We start from the raw sequence: 26,352 nt of genomic DNA, 5'->3' as shown, positions 1-26,352 counted from the left end.
AAAAAAAAAAACGGAAGTTTTATTGTAATGTCCTGCCTTGTTTTGTCAAAGTTCAGCAATCATTTTCCTTGCTGTGCTTGTTGAATTAGGACGGCATACTGTCAGCAGTCAAGGCAAGCACAGTTTCCTGCCCAAATGAAAGCATACTCCGTATAGAATTTCTTCAGTGCCCATTATCTTCTCTGAAGTAAGCTGGTGCTGCCAGAAGCAAATGTTTCTCACTGGCCTGAAAAGTCTCAGGTTATTAAACATCTTAAATGCTATATTCCTTAGGTCTTTGAAATGTTAATGATCACCTATCTATCTAAAATGTATCTGTTTAAACTTGAAAGCCTACCTACCATGACTCCAAGTTTGATTATCATAGGGGACTAACTAGTAACCTGCATTTCTTAAGTATACATCATATTTGTAGATGAGCTGCATAAGTACAATGCCCCAAACAAGAATAGAAACTTGAATATATAATATACCAAAAATAGTTTTAAATTTGTATCAACGTACCAAAATTCATGACAATGCAAAATATTTGAGGTTAATAGTTGTCTTTATATTCTATATTCCTATAGACCTCCAAAATGATAACAAACCTCCATAACCCACCAAATGGCCAAAAACTGCCCACCCAACCACTTGGCAATGTGAGTGTTATATTCCCTAGAGTATAAGGCTTTCTGTTGTCTATGAGCAAAGGCATCTTTTTAGGTAACCTGAAAAAATAAAGATACTGACAAACTACTGGAAAAACCAGCAATAACATATGTTACCCAGTCTCTGTGCAATGGGAAAGCACGAGGCTTATCTGGAGTCCTGGCTAGATTACTTTGTGAGGCTGGATTATGGCAGACAGCAGTCTCGAAACTGTTCTGCCTGCAGAATTCTGAGGAAACTGCATCAGAGCTGCCCTGAAACCTTAAATCAACTGGGTCACCTGTTTTCATCGGTCCCTTTGCGCTGAAAACACACATACTTTCAAAAGTAATATTCATGTCTACATTAACACAAGTATGAACTGTGCACTGTACACAAGCCAGCCGAAGATAATGTTTTTATTTTATGTTGAGTAGGTAAAATATTTGTCACCCACCCTGTAGTTTTTCTAGGTTTATTTCTTTTTTTTCACTTTTTTTAAAAAATTTTTTTAATTTTTTTTTTTTGAGAAAAAAAAATTTCCGCCTCCTCCCAGCCTCCCACTCCCCCCGCCCTCCCCCCCCTCCTCTCCCCCTCCCTCTCAAGTCTGAAGAGCAGGCAGGGTTCCCTGCCCTGTGGAAAGTCCAAACTCCTCCCCCCTCCATCCTGGTCTAGGAAGGTGAACATCCAAACCAAGGAGTCCAACAATGACCACAATAACTCAAACATCTAGAGACCCTTCACCAGCACAACTCTAGGTTTATTTCTTTATATCTGTAGCCAGGATTTTCAGGGGCTCTTCCCTGATCAAACCTGATCTCTATCAACCTTAAACGAAACCACAGCATTTTATTTCCTTAGAAACAAAAGCACAATCTCTTTCCCAAAAGCAATACATTTTTTTTTACTTCCATTAAAAGACATTCCTAATGTATTTGGACTGGTTCAATTTAATTAACGTCACAATCTCATGTCTCTCAGCTGCTGTTGTTCAGTCATCAGCTTTCAAAAAATTCAAAATTAACACAACATATAGGATTTAGATTCTCTGTGTATTTCTCATCTTACCTGGCTTATTTTTTTAATATTACTTTACTTTTCTCTTTATCATTTTAAAACTACTTACTGTTTTCTATGACTATCTATATCCCTTTTTGCTTCTTTCTTAAGCCTATGGGCATTGTAGAACTATAACTCATTTAGAGACTTGTTTTATATCTAGATCTGTCTTTAATAAGTGGTTGCAGCTACATATTTGCATATCAAGTTGCTTCAATGCCCATCAACCTCTCTGAAGTATTTGGTTCTGCCAGAAGCTGACAAGTCTCACTGTTGAGAAAAGTCTAAGTTCTTAAAACCTTTTAAATGCCATATTCTGTAGGTCTTTTAAGAGTTGAAGATTATTATAAAACAGAAATATATTTCTGTTTATCTAGAAAACCTAACATGACAAGTTTGACTATCATAAATGACTATTAATTTTTAATTATACATTTAATACACATCATAGGAAAAATCCATCAAGATGAAGTCTGAATTCTGAACATCTATGCTCCAAATTCAAGGGCAACTCACCTAGGACGAGTAGATGACAGGAAATAATCAAATTGAGGGTTGAAATCAATGACATAGAAACAAGGAAACAATACAAAGAATGAATGAGAAAAAAGGTTGGTTCTTTGAGAAAATCAACAAAATAGACTAACCCTTATCCAAAAGAAAGAAAATGTGCAAATGAACAAATTAGAAAAGGGAGGCATAACGACAGACACACAGGAAATCCAGAAGATCATCAGGTCATACTTCAAACACCTGTACTCTACAGAATTGGAAAAGTTACAGGAAGTGGACAATTTTCTGGAGAGGTACCACATACCGAAATTAAATCAAAAACAGATAAACAATTTAAAAAAGAGGGGAGAGGGGGGGAAGAAAGGAAAGGGGGAAAATGTAATACTCAATAAAAAAACAATAAAAAAGAAACAAAATCATTTTTTTCTGCTGTCTACAAGGAACACATTTAAGTGATATTCTTTGCATTTTCCCAATGGAATAGAAAATAGGTTTTCAAAAATATTTTCTTTGGTATCTATTTTAACATCTCCCTTTTCATTCTGGTTCTGCTACTGTGGTCATGAACAGAATGGTTCCTTGGGACAAGAGTCACTCATTCTTATAAATGAATCTGATGTGAATTTGTGATCATTTGGATCCTTTCATTTAATTTCAATAATTTCTCTTCTGATCTTTCTTATTTCTTGCCATCAGCTGGGTTTGGATTAGGTTGGTTCTTGTTTATCCCAACTATTTTTATTGTATCACTTAGCAATATTTTGGATGCTCTTTCTCATATTTTCATGTAGGCAATCATAGCTAAAACCTTTGCCCATAGGATTGATTTCAAGAAGTTCCAGAAATTTAATCTTATTGTCATTTCATTTTCATTCACATGTGACTTTTATATATAAATGAACAAAGTTAAGGAAGAACTTAACGGGTCTATAATGGACCCAAAACAAATGGGGAAAGTGAATTTATAATAAAAAGTCTTCCAGATTAAAAAAAATGATTCCATGCCTAGATCGATTCACAACAGAATTCTCATGGACATCCAAAAATTTACAGCTAATCATTCTTCAAATTTTACAAAAAGAAACAGAAGGACCATGCCAAACTACTTCTATGAAGCCAATATCATTCTAATAACACAATTAGGTAAAGATAAAACAATAAGAACAAAAGAACAATAGGGAACAATATCCATAATGAACACAGATTTAAAATGCTCAAAAAAAAACCCCTGTAAAGAGAACACAAACACATCAAAAAAGATTATCTGACATAATCAAAGTTGGCTTATCTCTTGATAAGGGACGATTCAACATACACAAGCCAATAAATGTAATAAACCATGTGAATAGTCTTATGACAAAAAAAGATCACGAAAGCATCCCAACAGATACAGAAAAGGCCTTGAACAAAATTCAACATGCACTCAGATAAACGTGCTAGAGAAGGGAGGACTTGAAAGAACACACCTCTTATGAAATCCATGTATGAGGAAACCTCTAACCCAAATCTTCCTAAATGAGGAAAACATGAAGCAAGCAACTGACGTAAGTATAAACTATCCATATCCTTTCCCAATTTTGCTAGGAGCACTAGCTGGATCAATAAGTCAAGAGGGATAACTTAGAAATAGGGAAAGAAGAAAACAAACGTATGTCTATTTGTGGATGATATACGAAGATAATCTCAAAACTAAGACTGAAAAATTTCTAGACATACAAACAAATTCAGCATTGTGGAAGAATAAAGAGTCAACTTGTGCAAATGAATAATTTTCTATACATAAACAACAAATGTAGAGAGAAAGAGATCACGAAGACATACCCATTCACCATGGCCTCAAAGAATATAAAATGTCAGCCGGGCGATGGTGGCGCACGCCTTTAATCCCAGCACTCGGGAAGCAGAGGCAGGCAGATCTCTGTGAGTTCGAGGCCAGCCTGGTCTACAAGAGCTAGTTACAGGACAGGAACCAAAAACTATAGAGAAACCCTGTCTCGAAAAATTCCTATATATATATAAATTCAAAAAAGATTATCTGACATAATCAAAGTTGGCTTATCTCTTGATAAGGGACGATTCAACATACACAAGCCAATAAATGTAATAAACCATGTGAATAGTCTTATGACAAAAAAAGATCACGAAAGCATCCCAACAGATACAGAATATATATATAAAATGTCTGGGAATGCAACACACCAAAGAGGTGAATTCCTTTTACCTGGAAAACTTTAAATAAATGAAGAAAAAGATAGAGAAAGACATCAGAAAATAGAAAGATATCCAATGCTAAGTTATTGGTAAAATTAACACTGGCAAAATGACCATTTTACCAAAATTAATGTACAGATTGAAAGCAATCACATTCAAACTTCCCATCTCATTTTTAACAGAAATGAACACTATCATACAGGTCATATGAACTCACAAAAAAGCCGTACATAGCCAAAACAATCTTGGAAAAAAAGAACAATTATAGGAGGACTACTCTAGATATCATGATATAAGATAGAGGCATAGTAATAAAAACAAGATAAAGGGTTTAGAAAAGACAGACATGCATGCTAGACCAATGGAACAAAATCAAAGAACCAAACATGAGCACATATAACTTCAGTCATTTACCAGTTCACAAAACGACAAAATATGCACTGGAGAAAACAAAGCATCTTCAACGACTACACCCAATAAACTATGTTTTTACGAACCTTTTTTTTTTTTTTTTTTTAATACAGGTCTCATGTAGCCTAGGATCACTTTGAATTTGCTATGAAGAAGAGGATGACTTTGAACTCTGGGTTTCCTGACTCTTTCTTGAAATTCAGAGATGACAGGATGAGCCACAGAATAGGCTTAATTAGAAATATCTATAAATGTCTGAGGCCTGTCAGTTATACGGGAGCATGCTGCTCTATCATCCCTACAGTGTAAGGAAGTTGTTTTGATGTAGAAAGCAGTGAGCATTTCCCACTTTGCATAATGTTACCATTTTCCCTACAGATTCACCTTGACTGAGAAGTGGCCATTATTTTAAATATAGTTGGGAAATCACTGAAAATTCCAGTGGAAAGGACAAGGTGATTTGAAGCCCATGTTTCCTAAGAGTAGACATCAATGTCACGAGCCAGTCTCCAGCACACTTGGTTTGACTGAAGATGGCAATATACGTAAGAGTCCATGAAACAGGGAAAGGAACTGGGCAGGAAAATTGTCAGAAAGAAGCTGTGCTGTGCCTGTTTGTGAGTGAAAAACTCTTGTGGAATTTCAGTACTGTGGAGAGACTGGCATGTTGCAGGTTCAGAGAAGAATTCCCTGCTTAGGGCTGGTTTTACCATTCAGAAACAGTCATTCCTTGCATCAGCCTGTGGTGGACTAAACAGTTTGTGACAATAGATGAAAGAAACTTTTAGAATTGTCACCCCATCATAGTACATGACCAATAGAGTACCCACCAATGCATTTTAAAATTGCCTTGACCAATGGCATTCTTTGTTCTGTAAACCCATGAAACTGCTTCCCCTTTGGAGCATGGAATTTGGGATACCCTCAATTTATGTTCCCAGGGCATGGCCACTCAAATGGCTTCAGATTAAACTGTCTCTTTTCCCCTTTAAGACGAGAGCTGAACGTTTTTGTATTGACCAGAACCTACTATGTGCAAATCACAGGAACCTGAGTAAGCTACAACCTTCCAAAATCATCTTTTATTGTCTCTAGCTCAGCACAAAAACTTGGGTAAATACTTCTAGAACTGTTCAGTGAACATCAGAGGACCTGGATGCCACATTCAGTGGCAGAGTTTGTTTAAGGGAGTTTAGACACTATTGATAAAGTCAAGAGATAGAAGGAAAGCATGTGACCAGAGGACAGTGTACAGTCTGCCAGGTAAGTAGGACCATTTCTCCCCTCCTTTACACAGACATTCAACCCTCCTCCTGTCAATCACGAATTCCGTTTCTCTCATCACACCAAGTCCTCTCTCATATCTGAGAAGGAGTCTAAATTTCTGACATCACTCAGTCTGAAATGGAATTGGATGCGGTATTACTGTTCAGTCTTTTTCCACTCTGCACTGTGAAATCCATAATTATCTGGATTCTGCAAAGAGAGGGTTAAACTAACCACAAAATTATTCTGTGGGTATATGGGAGTATAATGTGATGATTCCAGTCACAGGAGTGTATATAAGTGATTCCTATTCCTATTTATGGAGGCTTCCATAAATCTAACAATTCATTCCAAGGAAAAAGGAACTAATATCTATGCAGCAATTGCCCTCACAGGACTCTTTGCATCTGGAAACTGGGAACTTTAGGAACATCTGCGAGATCAAACCAAGAGTAATAGGCCGGACATAAAGTTTAACAGGCGCAATTTGTCCAAGTATTCAACATGTCATCTGAAATCTGACTACAGCCATGCAAGCAACGGTCGGCTAGGGGCATGCTACCCAGCCAAGCAGGAAAGATAGCTCTCCAACTCCTCAAACCCCAGCGGTCACAGACCCAGCCTGCCTGCCAATGCGATCCTGTTCTTTCCAAACTTCATTCCTTGGCTACTGAGCCCTCCAGACCCAGAAGCACAGGTGGGCTCGGGCAGCAGGGGCGTCCTAGGAGACTGGACACTCACAGAACATGGCTTTGGCGTGGCGCCCTCTCCCCTCTCAAACCCGCACCCAGGTTCAGTGGGCCAGCCTAAGTCAGCACAGCGATTCCAGGTCAGCTTCTCCCGCCTCCCCGCTAAGCAGCCGAAGTCAGCAACCTCCATGTCGAACCCGCCAACTTGCACAGTCTCTCAGATCTGCAGGACGGCGCTGCACCCTGCACCAACCTCCATGTCAGAGATCCAAGCCCAGCGCTGAGCAGGACGCGCGCCTAACTTTGGGGAGAAGCTAAGAGTACGCGGAAGTTCTGTATCCACAGCACCTTCCTGTGTCGTCATAGTGGTCTGGACTATATTTCCCATAAGTCAGCGCGAAGGACTTCCGCTATCCCCTCCCAGAAGGTGATTTGTTCAGTGACTGGGTTCCTGCCAAGTTTTGTTTACCTGAAGTTGTAAGGAAAGAGGCTTGAGTCACGGTGTATTGTATCATGCTGTTTTAGTCCTGCGTTCTCAGCACCCGGTGTTAGCTTGTGAGCCGAGCCTTTTTCCAATAATGGTTTACCACGTTTCCTAGTTATTTCCGCTAATACCTGTGAGTTTAAAGCTCAGGTCTACTTAGTGTGGGATTTTACTACTGCGTGAAAACTCACCTTGGTCTGTTTTACTTAAAAATAAGGAAGCAGGAAGCTAATGTAGGACTAAGCATCATGTCTTCAAGATGCTTTTTGAAACCATCCTTGGTAATCCTGCTGCTCATACAGCGTCTCGGGTGCTTAAGACAGAAGACTCAGAAAACAAGGCTAACAAGGACAATTTATAGATGTGTTTTATCTAAACACAAGGTAGAGAATGAACAGGGTGGGCTAGGCTTAGGGGTAAAGGCTAAGCCACTTGACTATAATGAAGGTGGCTTTGGTTTAATACCCAGTAACAAAAATAAATAATCCTTGTCCTCCTGTGCTTAGACACAGTGTGAGCCAGACGTGGATCAGACTCCAGGGCCGGCATAGGGTTCATATGAACGCTGGAATCCACGCAGTGAAGGACATCGGTCAGGGCCACGGAGATGATTAAAAATCATTGAACGAAGTGAAAATTACCAATCTCTGATGTTTACTTGCAATGAACTTCCAGAATCCATCTAAAGATCTTTCCACTTTTCTGTAAATTCTGCTTCCACACTTTCACCCATTTGTTTGTCTAATTTAATTTTTGTGTCCATTCTACCTTCCCTCATTTGGGCTAAGCAGAACACTGCGATGATTCCTCCTCGAATACAAAGGTGTCAGAAATATATTTTAGGACCATGGATTGCACTCACTGTCGTGAAGAAGCTACATGGAATCATGGAGTACTGAGAATATCCATCTCTTCTTTGAAAGATTTTGATGCATTTCATGCTTGAGACAAAAATACAAACCCCATCACAAGGAAGATTTAATGTTTTCATTATAGACTTCATGTGAATGAAGAATGTGAAGTTCATAGTCAATTCCTTTATTCCAGACTATGTTTTACCCCGACTCAGAACAACTTCCTCAACTTAGAGAAACTAGATTCAACAAGCAGGGCTTCCACCTGGACATTTGATTGACAAGTCTGTCTAGAATGAGGTCCTGTCTGGTCTGTCTTCCTCCTTAGTGCTGCAGTGAAGGCAATGTCAGCAACCTTAAGACTTTCTTAAGAATTTCTGAGCATGGATAGGCTTCCAATATGTGTGTGCACGGGCACTTCTCCCCAGTATTACGTCATTTTATTTATAAAGTAAAATCCAATTTGAAAGATTCACAAAGTATTTAACAATTTCTAGAGTAGAAAAGATTCCATTCCATAGCTAATCTGAGACTCAAGGCAGTTTCTTAACTGTGAGTTCCTAGAAGATAAAAACTGACTACTTCCACCATGCACTGACAGTGAGTTTAGATTTGAGTTTCCTGCCGGGCGATGCTGGCGCACGCCTTTAATCCCAGCACTAGGGAGGCAGAGGCAGGCGGATCTCTGTGAGTTCGAGACCAGATGAAATTTAATTATCAGATTCTGTATTTCAAAAAAAAAAAAAAAAAAAAAAAAAAGGGGGGGGGGAGATTTGAGTTTCCTTTCTTTTCATAGGATTCCTCTACAGTTTGCCCTTTATGGTATTTGAATCCTGATAAAAACAAATAAAATTTTTATAATATTCTTTGTATCAGTAGGGAATTTCTACACTACGAATGCTTTAGTGTAGAATTAATGTTGAAGAAACCTCAAAGCCTTGTGATATTATCTCAAGTATGAAGGCTCCGATGATAACTAGTGTATAAAGAAGAGTAGAAAGTCTTCCCATATTGTTTACTTAGTTTTATTTCTTTTGGTGTGATTAACACCATGACCCAAAATTACTGAGGGGGAGAAAAGAGGATATTTCATTTCACTGTCTACATTTCATCTTCCATGGAAGCCAGGGCCAGGGCACACAGATGAAATGTAGAGACAGTAGGTGAAATAGAAACCATGGAGAAATGCCACTATCTTCTTACATACACACGACCAGCTCACTAAGAGTGGCACCCACAAAGTGCACTACCATCATCTAGTGGTCTAGAGTCTCTTATGTCAATTTGAATTCATGAAAATGACCCACAGACAGGCCCAACGGTCAGTCAGAGTCGGAGATTCCCTCAACTGAGGCTCCATCAGGTATTGCTTGTCTGTATAAAGTTGAGAGCAGAAGGAAATCTTCATTTGTAGAACATCTCATCAGTGAAGAACCTTTGGTGCTGATGGTTAAAATATTACATGAGAAGTTTCCAAATGATTTAGATGTATAGACTTTTGTATAGATGATAGTAATATTATTGAAGACTTTCTCATACTTTAGGGTGTGTGGAGTTTCTTACTGGTATAAAGTCTCAGAGGACACTTCTGATAGGACAGATAAAGGCCTTGTCATAGTCTTAGCATTTGTAGTACACTATACCTATAAGTACTCTATGACGTGAACACAGGCATGAGGAACAGCTAAATGCCTGGGCATAGTCTACATTTGCAGAGACTCTTGTACCGTAAGGGCCGGATGATGACTCTTCACAATCATAGGCATGTTGCTAAGCTTCAGAACTTCCTCTTTTTTTGTAAGGCGCCTTCAAAGACATTGGTACACCCTTCACAGTTGTGGGGCTTCTCCTCAGGATAAATTCGAAGGTGGTCAGAAAGAAATCATTCAATCAAGGAAAGATTCATTACATTCTTTACATGAGCATGGCTGGCTTCCACTGTGTATTCTTTGTGCTGAGTATAGTCTGAAATATTATGAAACTTTACCCCATTCCTATCCTTAGGGCTTCTATTCGGAATGAAAAAATTCATATGTTTTGTGGTCTGAAGAAGTGTAAAACATTTAATGAACACCTTAAAATCTTTGCTCTTGACTACAGTTGAACTACCTTTTGTTGAGAAATACTAGAAAGCTTACTCCAGGGCTGGCAACAATTTTCACACTTGGGACATGTCTCTCCAATGTGGATTTCGGGAGTTTCAAAAGTTCTTTGTAAGTCTCAAAGTCCTGGCACTTTCTTCACACCAGTGTGCTTTCTCTCACAGATGATTTCTTTGGTGTCGCTTTAGACCGGAAGACTGGTAAAAGGTTTTGCCACATTCTTCACACTTGTAACATTTCTCTCCGATATGAACGGTCCGATGTCTAGAACGCGCTGTGTGTGTTCTGAAGTCTTTGCCACATTCTTTACACTTGTAGGGTTTCTCTCCAGAATGAATTCTTTGATGCTCTTGAAGACTTCGAGAACTGTTGAGCTGTTTGCCACATTCTTCACATCTGTAAAGTTTCTCCATACTGTGAAGCAATTTGTGCTTAGTTAGGTATGACTTTGTAGAGAAGGCTTTCCCACACCCCTCACACCTGTATGGTTTCTCTCCAGAATGCATTACCAAGTGACTAGATATTTGCCAGGGGGTGCCAAAGACCTCACCACACACTTCACACTTGTAGGGTTTCTTCCCTGTATGAATTCTCTTATGTACAGAGCGCAATGACGGGGTATGGAAGGCCTTGCCACACAGTTCACACTTGTAAGGTTTTTCTCCTGTATGAATTCTCTTGTGTGCAGAAAGTAATGGTGGTGCATGGAAGGCCTTACCACATACATCACACTTGTAGGGTTTCTCTCCTGTGTGAATGTTCTTGTGGTCAGACAGTACTGATGGACAATGGAAGGCCTTGTCACACACTTCACATTTATAGGGTTTTCCCCCTGTATGGATTCTTCTGTGTCTAGAAAGTACTGATGGAGCATGGAAGGCCTTGCCACATACGTCACACTTATAGGGTTTCTCTCCCGTATGAATGTTCTTGTGCACAGAAAGTAATGATGGACAATGGAAGGCCTTGCCACACACTTCACACTTATAGCGTTTCTCTCCTGTATGGATCCTCTTGTGCACGGAAAATAATGATGGAGAATGAAAGGCTTTGCCACAAACTTCACACCTGTAGGGTTTCTCTCCTGTATGAATTCTCTTGTGTATAGAAAGTAATGATGGGAAACAAAAAGACTTGCCACATTCTTCACACCTATAGGGCTTCATTCTTAAATGTATCCTCTGGTGGTTAGGAAGTTGTGAGTTCCAATGAAAGGTTTTACCACATTCTTTAACTGGATAGTGTTCGTTGCCTGATGAGTAAAGGATGAAAAATGAATGAAAGCCGAGCAAAATTCTCTATTTTTACCATGCTTATTTTTAAAAACAAAACAATCGCTCATTATTATAATTGCATTTCCCTATGGAAAAGCATTTCCATGTGGAAAACACATTTATACATAATTTATGTATATAAATTATATGTACATGTTATATACATTATAATTATATGTTATAATGTACACACATTATATACATAATCTATACATATTCTAATGCAGAATTTTGTTTTGAAAGGCATGAAAGTTACATTGGATAAATAGACGACTGTCATTACAATATTAAATAACATATTCCAAAGATTTAAGATAGGAAGATTAATATTTTATGAGGAAAATAAATACCCAAAACAATCATATTATAAAAAATCAGTTCACTAAGAAATGACAGAGCTTTGGAATCACTGTAAAGACAAGTTACTCTCATAGGAGGAGAAGAAGAAAGTGTGGGAAAACTCTGAGCATCATAAACATCTGAGACATGTCCTCCACAGAGAGCAAAGGACAGAAAGGGAGATCCCTAAAAAAGTGATTTCCCCCAAAACCTCATTTCTCAGTTCTAAGGATAAAGCCCAGATTTCTGCTGGACCACTGGCCTCCCACGCTGCTCCCTGACCCCTCATCCCTACACACCTGGCTGCGTGGCGGCAGCTGCTTGACTCTTCATGTCTGAAGGTTCTTGTTTTTGCTCCAGAAATGTCACCAGGTATGGCTTTGATGAAGCAAGACCTGATTGTGTGAAAAGGGAACAGCATTGTTAGTGTGTTCTCCTGGGAATCACATGTCCTCCCCAGGACTGTGTGCAGAGGGAATGAGAAGATACAATAAACAATCATAGAGGAACAACTCTTCATGTGTTATATCGGGCACATCAGACTGCTTCAGAGGAATTTAGGATTTGAATGTCTTGAGGTTCTTGGCCCTTAGTTACAAGGACAACTATTAAAACTGATGAGTGTGAAATTCTCTTTAACACGTACACACCCTGCTCATGCGACTGAATTTCTAACACTACCAGTCACTGTTGTAAGCACAAATCCCACCCGACAGTCTACAAAGGTAGCACGTTTCATGCGGACAGTCATTAAGAATTTATCACAGAAGAGATCCTCACCCACGAACACAAGATTGTTGTAAATCTCCAATATCACATCCCTGTACAAATTCCACTGAGCAGGACCCAGACATTCCCACTCCTCTGCAGAAAAATAAATGGCCACATCCCAGAACGACAGCATATCCTGAAATAAAGAACAATAAATGAATACGTACATTGCATTTATTAAAACTGTCAGTAATAGCACAAATACCATGAAGAATCATGTGCCTCTGCATACAAATCTAAAAGTCATTAAGAATCAGAGGAGAGCTAGAAATGCTTCTGATATAGGTAAGCAATGTCCCTAAAATAAGTCTGATGTAGTATTGTGATGGTATATGGAACTCATCTTTAAACAAAGTGAAGGCAGAAGAAGATCCTAGAAACTCCCATGGACATTATACTTTAAAGAACCATAAAATGGAGAGTATGTGGATCTATGAATCAGTATGATAGGGCTAGAGATATGCTCAGTAATTACAAGGATTGATTGCTCTTTCAAAGCACCTTGTCTTGATTCCCAGAAGTCACATGGTTGCTCAAAAAGCTCAGACAATCTCTTAGACATGGACACTAGCAAAATACCCACACACACAGAAAATAAATAAAGGGCAAAATTTTGAAAAAAAGTATACCTCTAGTGTCCCATGTTTGTATTATAATACAACACCTATTATATACATTTCTCTCAGTAGAGAACCACGGTGATGGACAAGGTACTTTTCAACATATTATACACAATCATGAATAAGAAATACGATGAAGATGCAGATCTGATGCAGCACCTCTGGGATGAGGTCTGGGATCCTGACCATGTAGAGAATGATGCAAGTAACAGTGTAGCCAGTGACATGAATTTGATCAGACAAGAGATAGAAGAACAAATGAAGAATTCATAGACAAAATGGAATGACAAATATTTTAATAAGTTTATTATTAGGAAATTTAGAAGCAAGTTTATTCAATGTGAGGAGTTACACTATCCCAAGGCATCCTCAGAGGACCTCATGAGAGAACAGTGGGAAATACATTTCTCTGTTCCTGTCCAATAGTATACTTGGCTAGGCCAGTCTGACACAGGATCCAGTGCCATGAGAGAGCCAATCGGGCATTAACTGGGAGATCTAACTCTTCTCCAGCCTGATAGCACAAGCACATCAGATGAGACCTGATGAGAGCTGGTGCCCGTCTCTGTGAGTACTGATGGCCGGTCTCCTCTGTTGTGCCTCTCTCGTGCCTTGCGTCTCTACTCTGTGTTCAGAAATCTAACATCATCCATACCATCTCAAATGACTATATTACATCTTTATGCAGCTGAATAGTATCCCACATTAAACAGGTGGACCACAATTCCCTGATTATTTTACTTTTATGATTTTGTTAAAATACACACAAATTATAGAAATTCATTTATAGCCTCCTCTTGATAAATCCAACACCACAGAAAAATGAATATAAAGAAAACTGAAGCATGTGTGTCAAAAGAAGGTAAGAGCTGCTTTATAACAGAGAATAAAGGAAACTGCTATGAAGTCAGACACACAAACCTAGTAAAACAACATTTAAGTTTGCCACAGGGAGCCTGACTGCGAGGGTGTGCCTGTGTTTTTCTCCTACAGACCACATGCCTAGTTCTCACGGGAAAAATGAAAGACCAAGCTGACTTCGTCCCCCAAACATTGCACATTCTGTAGAAATGTTTACCAAGGGATGAACAAACCAAGACACAGATTTCAAGGTACAATCATTAACTTCATCAAAGACTACAAAAAAAGTCTAAGGGGGGGCTGGAGAGATGGCTCAGCGGTTAAGAGCATTGCCTGCTCTTCCAAAGGTCCTGAGTTCAATTCCCAGCAACCACATGGTGGCTCACAACCATCTGTAATGAGGTCTGGTGCCCTCTTCTGGCCTTCAGGCATACACGCAGAAAGAATATAATAAATAAATAAATAAATAGAATAAAAAAAGTCTAAGGAGGACATGAAGACATATCTCAATGTCATTAAAGACAATGTACACAAGGAAGATAAATAAATGTCTGGCTTATGCCAAAGAAAATAAAAATATAAGAATGATAGAAATGACAAAGATAATCCATCATTTGAAGCCGGAATTCAATAAATGGAAATACTGAAGAGAATTCTAGCAGGAAAGGAGATGGAATTGAAAAGCCCAGTAATTAAAAAAAAAAAAACTCAGAGGAAAGACTTACAAGAGAATGAATCTAGCAGAAGATAGGATGTCAGAACTCACAGATAAAATTGAAGATCTAGATAAAATAAGCTAAGAATATGAAATAATAATAAGAATAAAAAATCTGCAGGAAGGAAAGACAGGAATTATAAGACAGTATAAAAAGACGAAATCTTCAAATTATTGGCACAAATAAGGAAAAAATGCCCAGGCAATGCCATACACAAGATCTGCAATAAGATCATAAAAGAAATCTTCCATAAACTAAGGAAAGACACATCCATACAAATATAAGGATTAGACAGAACACTAACTCAACAAGACCAGAAACTATGAGCCTCATGATATACTAAAATCTCTAAGGAAAAGAGCACGTTTATTTGGATAACAGCCTGTAGCACATATCAGAGACAGATAATGGGGTTCAAGGTGAAGATCAGAAAAGCAAAGCAGCCAACCACCAGAGAGTCCCTTTACCTCTGCCAAATCTTCAGACCAAAAGGATGAGATCCTGTCTTCACAAATCCTCAAACTCCACACTTGAGTGAGTTCCTGTCTCTTCCCCTTTATATTCCTTTCTCCGCTCAGCCACATCACTCCTATCCCCACCCGCCTAGTGCTGGGATTAAAGGTGTGAGCCACCACCACCTGGATCTGTTTTTAGATGGATTTTGTGTAGCCCAGGATAGCCTTGAACTCACGGAGATCATACTACCTTTGGGTGTGTGGCACCACTCCCTCGGCTTTAGTGGCTTACTTAGCTTCGTCCTCTGATCCTCAACCAAGCTTTATTTATTAAAGTACAAATAAAATATCACTACAACAGCCAGTCTCTCAATGGAAACTCCGAAAGCCAGAAGAGATTGGAGAAATGCATTCCAAATATGAAAAGACCACGACATCCAAGCTGAGCTACTACCCAAAGCAAAACTCGCTGTCATAGTTGAAGGAGAAAGAACTATACACAATAGAGCATTGAAAAAATTATATCCTACCAACCCATCCACATCTCATTCTTCGCAGGAGTGAACGGTATCAAAAGTTCATAAAGAATCACAAAAGATGCCCACATAGCCATAGCCAGAACAATCTTGAGCAAAAAGAGGGGTACCACTCATGACCTCAAGATATAGTACAGAGCCAAAGTAATAAAAAGGAAAAATGGAACCATCACAGAAAACAAATATGTAGAGCAGACAAATAGAACAAAACTGAATTGTTAAACATGTGTTCTGTATTTAGTTTACGTTATTCCTCAATGCAATTTATGTATACTCTGTTATGCATATGGGCTTGGGTTAATTATCACCAGAAGAATTTTCACTTAATTGTGCGTGTGCATAAATGTGTCTGACGTAACGCCCTGGGGGCACACTCCTGACATTTGAACCAACACCTGCCACTGAATGCTGCTGGGCAGAACTGCCTTCTTGCTTTCCCTGCCTAGTTATTTTGCTAGCTATGATGCTCACAAACACCCCTGCAGGGTGCTAGGGAGTAGAGGCAGAGAGAAGACAGGGCGGATGGGACTTCATGAAGGAGGCTGAGAAGAACACTGGGGCACTGATTATGGAGAGACATGACTATGGAGGTTGACAAGTATCCTTGATTCAGTGACAGAAATTTTTAACTCAAAACTGAAAATGATTCGAACCCGGACTTCTAAGGATTATTCCTTTCTTGGCTTTGTTTCTTTCGTTGCCAACTTATCACAAACAAAACAATTGAATACAGTTTCTTATAGAGTCTGCAGGACAAATTGAGACAAACGTTCAACTCCAAACATGTCATTGCATTTGCAAACTGTCCTAGACTCACTGCCTGGAATGTTCTGATGGAGAAGGCAGGGTGCTTTTCCCACTTCCCATACAGCTACGATTTTCCCTAGATATCAGCAACATTAAGAAGGAAGTGTCTATTATTTTAAATACGGTTGGAAACTCACTGAAAATTTCAGGAGCTAAAACAAGGTGGTTTGAAGCCCATGTTTCCTAAGAGTACACTCCAATGTCATCAGCCAGTTTCCAGAGCACAAACACATGGCTTGACACACACTTGGGCAGTATATGCAAGAGCACATGAGCTAGGGGGAGTGGCTGTGGAGGAAAAATTACTGAGAAGAAGCTGTGTCTGGCTGTGAGTGAAAACTCTTGGGAGGAGTCTGTGTCTGCAGAGACTGATGGACCATGTGGAGGTTCATTACTGTGGGGAGACTGGGATGTTGCAGGTTCAGAGAGTAATTAGCTCCTTGGGCTGGTTTTATCCTTCAGAAACATTCATTTCTTCTATCACTCTGTGGTGGACCAAACAGCTTATGACAATAGATGAAAGAGACTTTCAGAGTCCACTGACTTGGCAGAATGCTAGCTTCCATCTATTCAAAAGCCAACAATGTCACCAGACAGGTTCTTAGGCAGACAGAATAGGTCCCCCATCTCATAGCACCTGCCAATGTATTTTAAACTTGTCTTAATTAATCACAGTCTTTGTTCTGAAAACCTATGAAACTGTTTCCACATTGGAACAAGTTATTTGGGATAATGAAACTCTTCGTCCCAAGGGCATGGACACCCAAATGACTCCAGACGAAGATATCCCGTTTTCTTGCTAAGACTAGAGTGGCAGTTTTCCCATGAACAGGACGCTTCTATAGGCAATCCAAAGAACCCTTAGTGGGCTACAGTCTTCCAAATTTATCTCCTATTGTCTTCAGCCCACCACGAAAACTTTGGCAAATCTTTCTGGACCCATTTGAGGAACATCAGTGGACCTGGATGCCACATTCAGGGACTGAGGGTGTTCACTGAGTGCAAACAATGCGGATAAAAGAAAGAGACAGAAAGGCATGTAATGCTAGGACAATGTACAGTGCCTGCCAGAGGAGCAGGGCCGTCCCCCCCCCCTTACACAGACATTCAAGCCTCCTCCTGTCAATCATGAGGTCCATTTCTCTCATCACATCATGTCCTCCCTCATATCTGAAAAGGAGTCCAAACTTCTGACGTCACACAGTCTCAAGAGATACTGATGCAGCACTATTGTCGAGTCTCTTCCACTCTGCAGTGTAAACTCTGTAATTATGTGGATTGCACAATGACACATCAATACCTGTGGCTACACAGGGGTGTTAATGTGATGGTTCAAGTCGCGGCGTGTACATCAGGGATTCCTATTCAACCAGAGGCGTCCATAACAAACCATGCCACAGGGGACGGAACTAACCTTCCATATAACAATAGCCCTCACAGGGCTCTGTCTCTGGAAACTAGAAACAATAGGCACCTCCATGAGCTTAAACCAGGAGCAGTAGGTTGACCATAGAGGATAGGAGGGAAGAGGTCTAGAAGTCCTGAGAATTATGACTACCGTTATGCGAGCAAAGGTCACGAGGGAGAGCATGCTTCTCAGCAAGCAGGAAAGTGAGTTCCCTTCACTCCTCAGACTTGAGCAGTCACAGACCTTCTCTGCCCTTGCAACCGGTTCTTTCCAATTTCCATTCCTATACTAAGCCAGCCCTTCAGTCCCAGAACCACGGGTGGGCTCGGGCAGCAGGGGCGTCCTAGGAGACTGGGCACTCACAGAACATGGCTTTGGCGTAGCGCCCTCTCCCCTGTCAAACCTGCACCCGGGTGCAGTGGCCCAGCCTAGGTCAGCACAGCGTCTCCAGGTCAGCTTCTCCCGCCTCCCCGCTAAGCAGCCCAAGTCAGCAACCTCCATGCCGGACCCGCCACCTTGCACAGTCCCTCAGATCTGCAGGACGGCGCTGCACCCTGCACCAACCTCCATGTCAGGGATCCAAGCCCAGCGCTGAGCAGAACACTCGCCTAACTTTGGGGAGAAGCTAAGTTTCAATACTGAATGCGGAAGTATCCAAGACCCGTCTTGTGACGTCATCGTGTTTGGAACTACATTTCCCATAAGTCAGCGCGAACAACTTCCGGGATCGCACAAAAGGTGATTTGTACAGTGACTGTGTTGAGCCCAACTGTTTGCTGATGAAGTTGTAAAGAAGCAGGCTTGAGCACAGTCACAGCCACAGGGGATCAGGCTGTTTCAGTCCTGTGATCTCAGCACCCGGTGTTAGCCTGTGAGCCCAAGCTTTCATAGCAATGTTTACCACGTTTCCTAGTTATTTCTGCTAATACCTGTAAGTTTAAAGCTCAGGTCTACTTATTTTTGGGATCTTACTACTACTGCTTGAAAACTAAGACTAATCTGTTTTACTTAAAAATAAGGAAGCAGGAAGTTAATGTAAAACTTAGCACCATCTCTTCAAGATGCTTATTGAAACCATCCTTGGTAACCCTGCCTGTCAGGCAGTGTCTTGGGTGATTAAGACAAAAGAATCAGAAAACAAGACTAACAAAGGGCGAACAAAGACATCTTATAGGCACATTTATCTAAAATACAGTGTAGGATGCTTATCATCTCCAAAGTAGATTGGTGCTGTCATTAGCAGACATATCTTATTGTATAAAAAAGGGAAACTTTGCTATTAAAACATCTTAAATGTCATATTCCATAGATCTCTGAAGGGTTTGAAGATGACCTGTCTATCAAAAAATATATCTGTTTGGGAGGTAGAGGCAGGCGGATCTCTGTGAGTTTGAGGCGTGCCTGGTCTACAGAACACCAAAAACAAAACAAAACAAAACAAAACCCAGCCCATTTTACCTGTTAGACTGAGAATTACAGTTCCTGATTAGGACAGCCTTGGCTTAAAAGGCAACAACAATTTAAAAAGAGGAAAACACTCTCAGGAACACAAAGTTGCTGAAATTCTTCTCCAACATCACAACCCTGTACAAATTCCACTGATCAGGGCCCAGCCATTCACACTCCTCTGCAGAGAAATCAATGGCCACGACACTGAATGACACCATTTCCTGAAATAAAGATAAAGAAATGAATACTGTATATTATAAAAATTAAAACAGCAATAAAAACAAAGAGAGGAATATACACTTCTACATATTAATCTAAAGGTCACCCTGAGTGAGAAGAGAGCTAGAACTTCTGATATATGTGAGCAATGTCCCTAAGTCTGATGCAGTGCTGTGATGTGGCACAAGACTCAGCACTAAGGAAAGTGAATGGCAGAAGATCCTAGGAACTCCTATGCATACTATACACTTAAGAACCATACAATGGAGAGTAAGGGTATCTACAAAAGAGTACTGTTGCAGTTGAAGAGATGGCTCAGCAGTAAAAAGCCCTCGCTGCATTTCCAAAGGACCTGGATGGATTCCCAGCAGCCACATGGCTGCTCCCAACTGTCTGTAACTCCAGTTCCAGAGGATCAATTTCTTAGACAAAGACAATAGTAGTATAACCATGCACACAACATAAATAAAAAATAAAATTTTAAAATAAGCATTTTTGTCCCATGCTAATATCACACTACACCACACATAATGTACATTTCTCACATTAGAGAGCCATGGTGATGGAGAGGGTACCGCTCAACTCAATATGAACAATAACAAATGGTAAATCCAATGAAGATGCAGCTCTAATCCAGCAACTTGGGGCTGAGATCTAGAATTCCTGAGCATGCACAGAGTGATGCGAATGACTGTACCAAGGGACATTAGTTTCAGCAACCAAGGAACAGAACAATTAATGAACAATATGTAGACAAAATGGAATTACAAATATTTTTAACAAATTTATAATTAGGAAATTTGGCAATAGGTTTAGTCACTATGGGGACTTTCACTGACCCAAGACTTTCTCAGATGTTCTGGTGAAAGGACCAAGGGAATGATGTAAAAGGCACAGCTTGCAGAAAGCATTACATGAACCAGAACTGTTAAACATGAAGGATTTTTTCTTTAAGTGAAGGAAATGACTGGTGTCTGTTCACTAGGAAGTAGGAATGGATGTTGTCTAACACCCAGGAGAGCTTCTGCTAGTCTATGGATCCACTGTCATCCGAATCTCGCCACCACCCCAAATCCTGAGCATTGTTCAGTCTCTTATTCTGAGCTTTGTCCCTCAGTGCATAAAATCCATCTTTATGAAAGTGGTCCTATGTAATTTGCATTTTGAGTCAATCAAACACATGTCCATCCTCCTTCTCCTGATCTCTGTTTCTCTGTGAACAAGACCCCATTCCTAGGGTAAAGGTCACAGGTACCTCACCAAAGAGATGTACAATGCAATGGAGTTTCAACGTAGCCATGTCTAAATGTTTGCCAGGATAATTTTTAAATGGAAACCTTCTCCAGAACTTTTACTGTGTTTAACTGAGTAAGAAAAATAAAGTGTTTGGTCAAACCCAAGAAATTTTTGTCCCAGCACTGGCTAAAGTGGTGCTGACCCAAGTTATTTCTTTTTTTTTTTTTCGAGACAGGGTTTCTCTGTGGTTTTTGGAGCCTGTCCTGGAACTAGCTCTGTAGACCAGGCTGGTCTCGAACTCACAGAGATCCGCCTGCCTCTGCCTCCCGAGTGCTGGGATTAAAGGCGTGCGCCACCACCGCCCGGCTCCCAAGTTATTTCTTAACTTCCTGTAGATCATTTCTGCGCCAGCCATGAAGCTTGCTGGGACCCTGACAACATGGCACTCGGTCCTAGACGTTAAGGAAGTCTTTCGTTCAGCAGAATTAGGGGAAAACTGTCAAAAAGAACTCACTTAAAAGGGTCCACAATTCGAAATGGGAGAGTGGTATAAATATAGGTTCATAGTATTCTGTGACAGGGACAGTGTTTATATAATTATTTGATGTAAGATGTCCTCCTGTATGAAGTCACTGTGTTTCCCTTATTGGCTGATGGAAAAAAAAAAGTTGTTTCATCCCATGGCCATGCAGAATATGCCTAGGTGGGAAATCCACATTTAACATAGAGAAGGCAGGGGAGGAGACATCATATAGCCAGTGGGGAAGCAAGATATGAGTTAACAAGCCATGAGCCCACGAGCATTGTGGAAAAATATAAAGTAATAGAAATGGGTTAACTGAAAAGAGAGAGTTAGCCAGTAAGAAGTCGAAGCCATTGGCCAAACAATTGTAACTGATATTAAGCCTTAGAGTGGTTATTTCACAAGCAGTTGATGGGAGACAGTAGGTGGAGAGTAACCGGTCTCCTAAGATCCAAAGGAACAAAATACTTGGAGTAATAACTCTTCCACTTTATACTCAAATAAATTAATATAAAGAGGCCATGAAGGAGAAGATAAATATCCTTGTCAATTATTTTTTAAACAATAGGAGAGACAAACAAAACACACACAAAACAAACAAACAAACAAACAAACAAAAAACACCTCTTTTTTTCTCCTGCTGAACACATCTTGGCAGGCCACAGCAAGACTCAGCAGCTGCTTGGCTTCCAGGCCAGTCAAGTTTCTTTAGTCTTCCTGAGAAAACCGATTGGAACTCAAGTCCTCTGGCCATGTGGCCCTTTTTGATCACTGCAATTTAGAGAGTGGCCTCTGTAGCACCCCAGTACTAAGAAAGGGTTGATGGGGTTCTGCTGCTACAGTATGGGCCAGGGTGGCTTCCCCAGAGCTTAGATTTTTTTTTTTTTTTTTTTTTTTTGGTTTTTCGAGACAGGGTTTCTCTGTGGCTTTGGAGCCTGTTCTGGAACTAGCTCTTGCAGACCAGGCTGGTCTCGAACTCACAGAGATCCGCCTGCTTCTGCCTCCCGAGTGCTGGGATTAAAGGCGTGCGCCACCACCGCCTGGCCAGAGCTTAGATTTTATTGCTGTTGTTATCTGCTTATTTTTGTTAGTTTCCTTTTGTTTTCCCCCTATGGTAGTAATAATTCAGTATACATTGACCAAAGGTACCTTCATCGGGAAAAATTAAAATGGGCACAATTTCTAGTACAGGAACAATTACAATTAGGACATAAAACACATTTAGATTCCCAGGGATATTATTCCTGAAATATATGGATGATATTCTCTTTTCCTGCTCAACTATAAAATCTGTATTTAGGTGAATGCTTAATTTCATGGTCAATAAACTAAAATAGCAAAATGTATTATAATCGGGGTATTTCAATTAGGTGCACTCTAATCTGTCCACCACTAGTGGGGATTTGGCTCTGCTCTTTAAACTGCATTCTAAAAACTCTGTTACTAAGAAATATAACATCTGAAAGAGACCAGGTTATTAGCTTGTCAAATAATGTTGTTGGATAGTTCATAGAATCAATCCCTTACTGAGAAGAGCCTCAATGATTATTACACCACTAAATAAAATGCAAGTTGGTTATTTGCTCCGTACTAATAACTGGCAGGTAGCTGTATCACCTTACTCAGACAATCACTGTGATGACTTAATAGGTATGACCCCATCGATTCTTATTTGAATGTTTGGCCCATAGTCAGTGGCAGTATTAGGAGGTGTGGCCTTGTTAAAGGAAGTGTGTTACTTTGGAGTCAGGCTTTGAGGTCTCCTATATGTTCAGGCCACACCCAATTTCTGTTGCCTGAGGTCAAAATGTAGAATTCTCAGCTCCTTCTCCAGCACCATGTCTGCCTGCATGCCACCCACCATGATAATAAAATACTAACACCTCTGAACCATAAGCTCACCCCAATTAAATGTTTTCCTTTGTAAGAATTGCCGTGGTCATGCATGGAGTCTATTTGCAGCACAGAAACCCTAAGTAAGACAATCATTACTCAAAGGACACCCTTTTAAGACATTTTAAATACTCATTAGTTGTTGCCTAAAACTACACCTACCATCTTATAGAGATTACTTTTTATCCCTGACTAGTCAGTTACAGAACACAGCACAGGCTTGAGAGCTCCAGTAAAATAATCGCTGTGTCGTATCTGGAACTTCACTTTGTCAAATAACACTACGCATATCCTTCCTAGGACTCCATTATAACCAAATACCAATAATGGTCTTGCAAATGCTAGCAAATAATTTAAGGAATTTTAATATTAACCATGTTATTAAAATCTCTTATAAGTCACAGGATAATGATACTATGAAACACCATTAAAGATTTAAGTGGCAAATTAGAAAATATTAAAGGATGAAAGATATTAAATTAAAACTAAAATGCAAATATTAACAGAGTAAATAATAGCACGGACACGCATACATTTAAACCACATGACAATTTTTCCTTTCTTTGCATATTTTTTTCAGAAAAAATAACAATGACATTGATTAAACATAAAAGAATGTTGAGACCACACCTGTGACCAGTGTTCATGGCTGTGTGTCCATGGAAACAGAAAACACTTTAGAAAGAACATGGGCAATAGGGGGCAGAAGAGAAATAAGTAGGTAGGAAGAAAACACTATGATGCATACATATCTGATATCAAATGGACACTTTCAGGGGGCTGGAGAGATGGCTCAGTGGTTAAGAGCATTGCCTGCTCTTCGAGTTCAATTCCCAGCAACCACATGGTGGCTCACAACCATCTGTAAAGAGGTCTGGCGCCCTCTTCTGGCCTTCAGGCATACAGACAGAATATTGTATACATAATAAATAAATATTTTAAAAAAATGGACACTTTCATTATTTTTATTAGTAACTTTTCCAATTGGTGCAATACAGTACATGAGCAACTTTGAGGAGAATTTAATCTAGCTCATGGTCAAAGGCTATGGCCACCATTGTGGTGGTTTGAGCAAGAAGAGACCCATAGGCTCATGGATTTGAATGCTTGGTTTTCAGTTGGTGGACTATTTAGAAAGAATTAGATGTGTCTTTGTTGGAGGAGGTGTGACAAATAGATATATGGTTTATATATATGGCTTCTCAACAAAACAAATTCTGTGATATATGACAGTAATTTCTCTTATCACTTGAATTTGCAGGGTTTCTCTGTGTATAAATTTAAAATATTGCAGGATATCAGAATCACTGTTCAATAGCTATCCAATAACTTTGCCTTCACAAAGTTCCTTTCTAGTATGACTTATCTGGTGCTTAATTAAGCACAATCTTAAAAAAAATCTTTGAGGTTTGAAGTCTCTGGGGATACTTAAGGCATGAAGAACAGGTAAAGAACTTGTCACACTGATTGCTTTCGTTAGGCTTCCTCATCAGGATGGGGTTTCCAATGCTTATATAGACATGAGGAATAGCTAAACCCTGGTCATTTTCTCACGCGCGTCGCTTTTCTCTCAGGTAAGAACTGTGTGAGTTTGAGCAACAACTGAATGATACCTGCACCATCTGCCACATCCTTCACATTGGCAGGCCAGCTGTTTGAACGCCTTTGCGTGTTTTAAGGTACAAAGAGCCTTTAAAAGCTCTTTCGGCATCCTTCACACTCAGCCGGCTTTCCTTCAAGACGGATTTTACGGAGGTTGGAAATTGTCGTTTGAATAGTAAAGCGCTCACCGCAGGCTTCACAGGTGTACTGCTTCATTCTCTTATGAGTTCTTGCATGCTGAGTAACGTCTGAAGGACTGGGAAAGGCTTTGCCACATTCCTCACACTCATAGGGTCTCTCTTCAGAATGAATTCTGTGGTGCCTTTTAAGGTCTGAAGAATAGTAAAACATTTTGCCACACTCTTTGCATGTGTAGCATTTCTGTCCAGTGTGAGCTCTCTGGTGCCGACTGAGGTGGTGACTCCTACCATAGGCTTTGCCGCACCGTTCACAGGTAAAACGCTTCTCTCCAGTATGCACAACTTTGTGTCTACTAAGGGCTGAAAGGTTACTAAAGGGTTTTTTACACTCTTCACACTTGTAAGGTTTCTCTCCAGTGTGAACTCTTTGGTGTTTTCTAAAGTCTGCATGACTGGAAAACTTTTTGCCACACACTTCACACTCATAGGGTTTCTCTCCGGTGTGAATTTTCTGGTGGTTAGTAAGTGTGGAAGGCACAGAAAAGGCCTTGCCACACACAGCACACTTGTAGGGTTTCCCTCTGGTGTGAATTTTCTGGTGGTTTTGAAGTATGGAGGGCATAGCAAAGGCCTTGCCACATACGTCACACTTGTAGGGCTTCTCTCCAGTGTGAATTCTCAGATGATAAGTAAGAACTGAGTTTTTAGTGAAGGCTTTCCCACATTCTTTACACTTATAGGGTGTCTTTCCTGGTTAATAAAATGAAATGGAGAAAAACTTAGGAATATTTGTCATATTTACAATGCTTATCTTTAACATTGAGACTTTATTTTCATGGATAAAAAACTATAATATATTCAACATCTATATTCACTGAACCTATACTTAGAAAATATGATAGGTGGAAATCATTTAAACTTCAATTGAAAGAAGAAGAAAACAGCAAAATAGGGTATAGAAATAATAGAATATAATTCAAATTTAACTACAAAAGATGTAACATGGATAGTAGTGGAAAATCTTCAGGCATTATGCTAACAGAAAGCAAGCCATTAAACAAACAGAGAAACTGTTGGACTGTGTACACAGGAAAACTATGAAGTAGCTGAACTAAGAAAACAGGAAGTTGATGATATAACAAACAAGACGGACATGGAGAAAGACAATGTTCTATCCTAAGTATGAAGTTTTAGTTGTAGAAAACAGAAAAAGGAGGCTGCATAACAAGAGGACTGTTCATAACTCCATTAAATAAATCTTTCTTTTTTTTTTTTTTTTTTTTT

At 39.8% G+C, this 26,352-nt stretch overlaps 1 protein-coding gene across 1 annotated transcript in view; it reads right to left on the bottom strand.

Annotated features, from left to right (window-relative positions):
- LOC101995159 (zinc finger protein 208) overlaps positions 1-26,352 on the bottom strand; it is a 41,194-nt gene that overhangs the window by 6,186 nt on the left and 8,656 nt on the right. Inside the window, 5 exon segments of the mRNA XM_026783712.1 lie at positions 10,403-11,471; positions 12,132-12,227; positions 12,613-12,739; positions 18,571-18,695; positions 25,036-25,818. Of these exon segments, the coding sequence (XP_026639513.1) occupies positions 10,403-11,471; positions 12,132-12,227; positions 12,613-12,739; positions 18,571-18,695; positions 25,036-25,818 (2,200 nt within the window).

This window comes from Microtus ochrogaster, chromosome 19 (assembly GCF_000317375.1).
Source record: "Microtus ochrogaster isolate Prairie Vole_2 chromosome 19, MicOch1.0, whole genome shotgun sequence".
Lineage (NCBI taxonomy): Eukaryota > Metazoa > Chordata > Mammalia > Rodentia > Cricetidae > Microtus > Microtus ochrogaster.
Note: the sequence above shows the minus strand (reverse complement) of the source record. Positions and strands in the feature narration are given on the sequence as shown.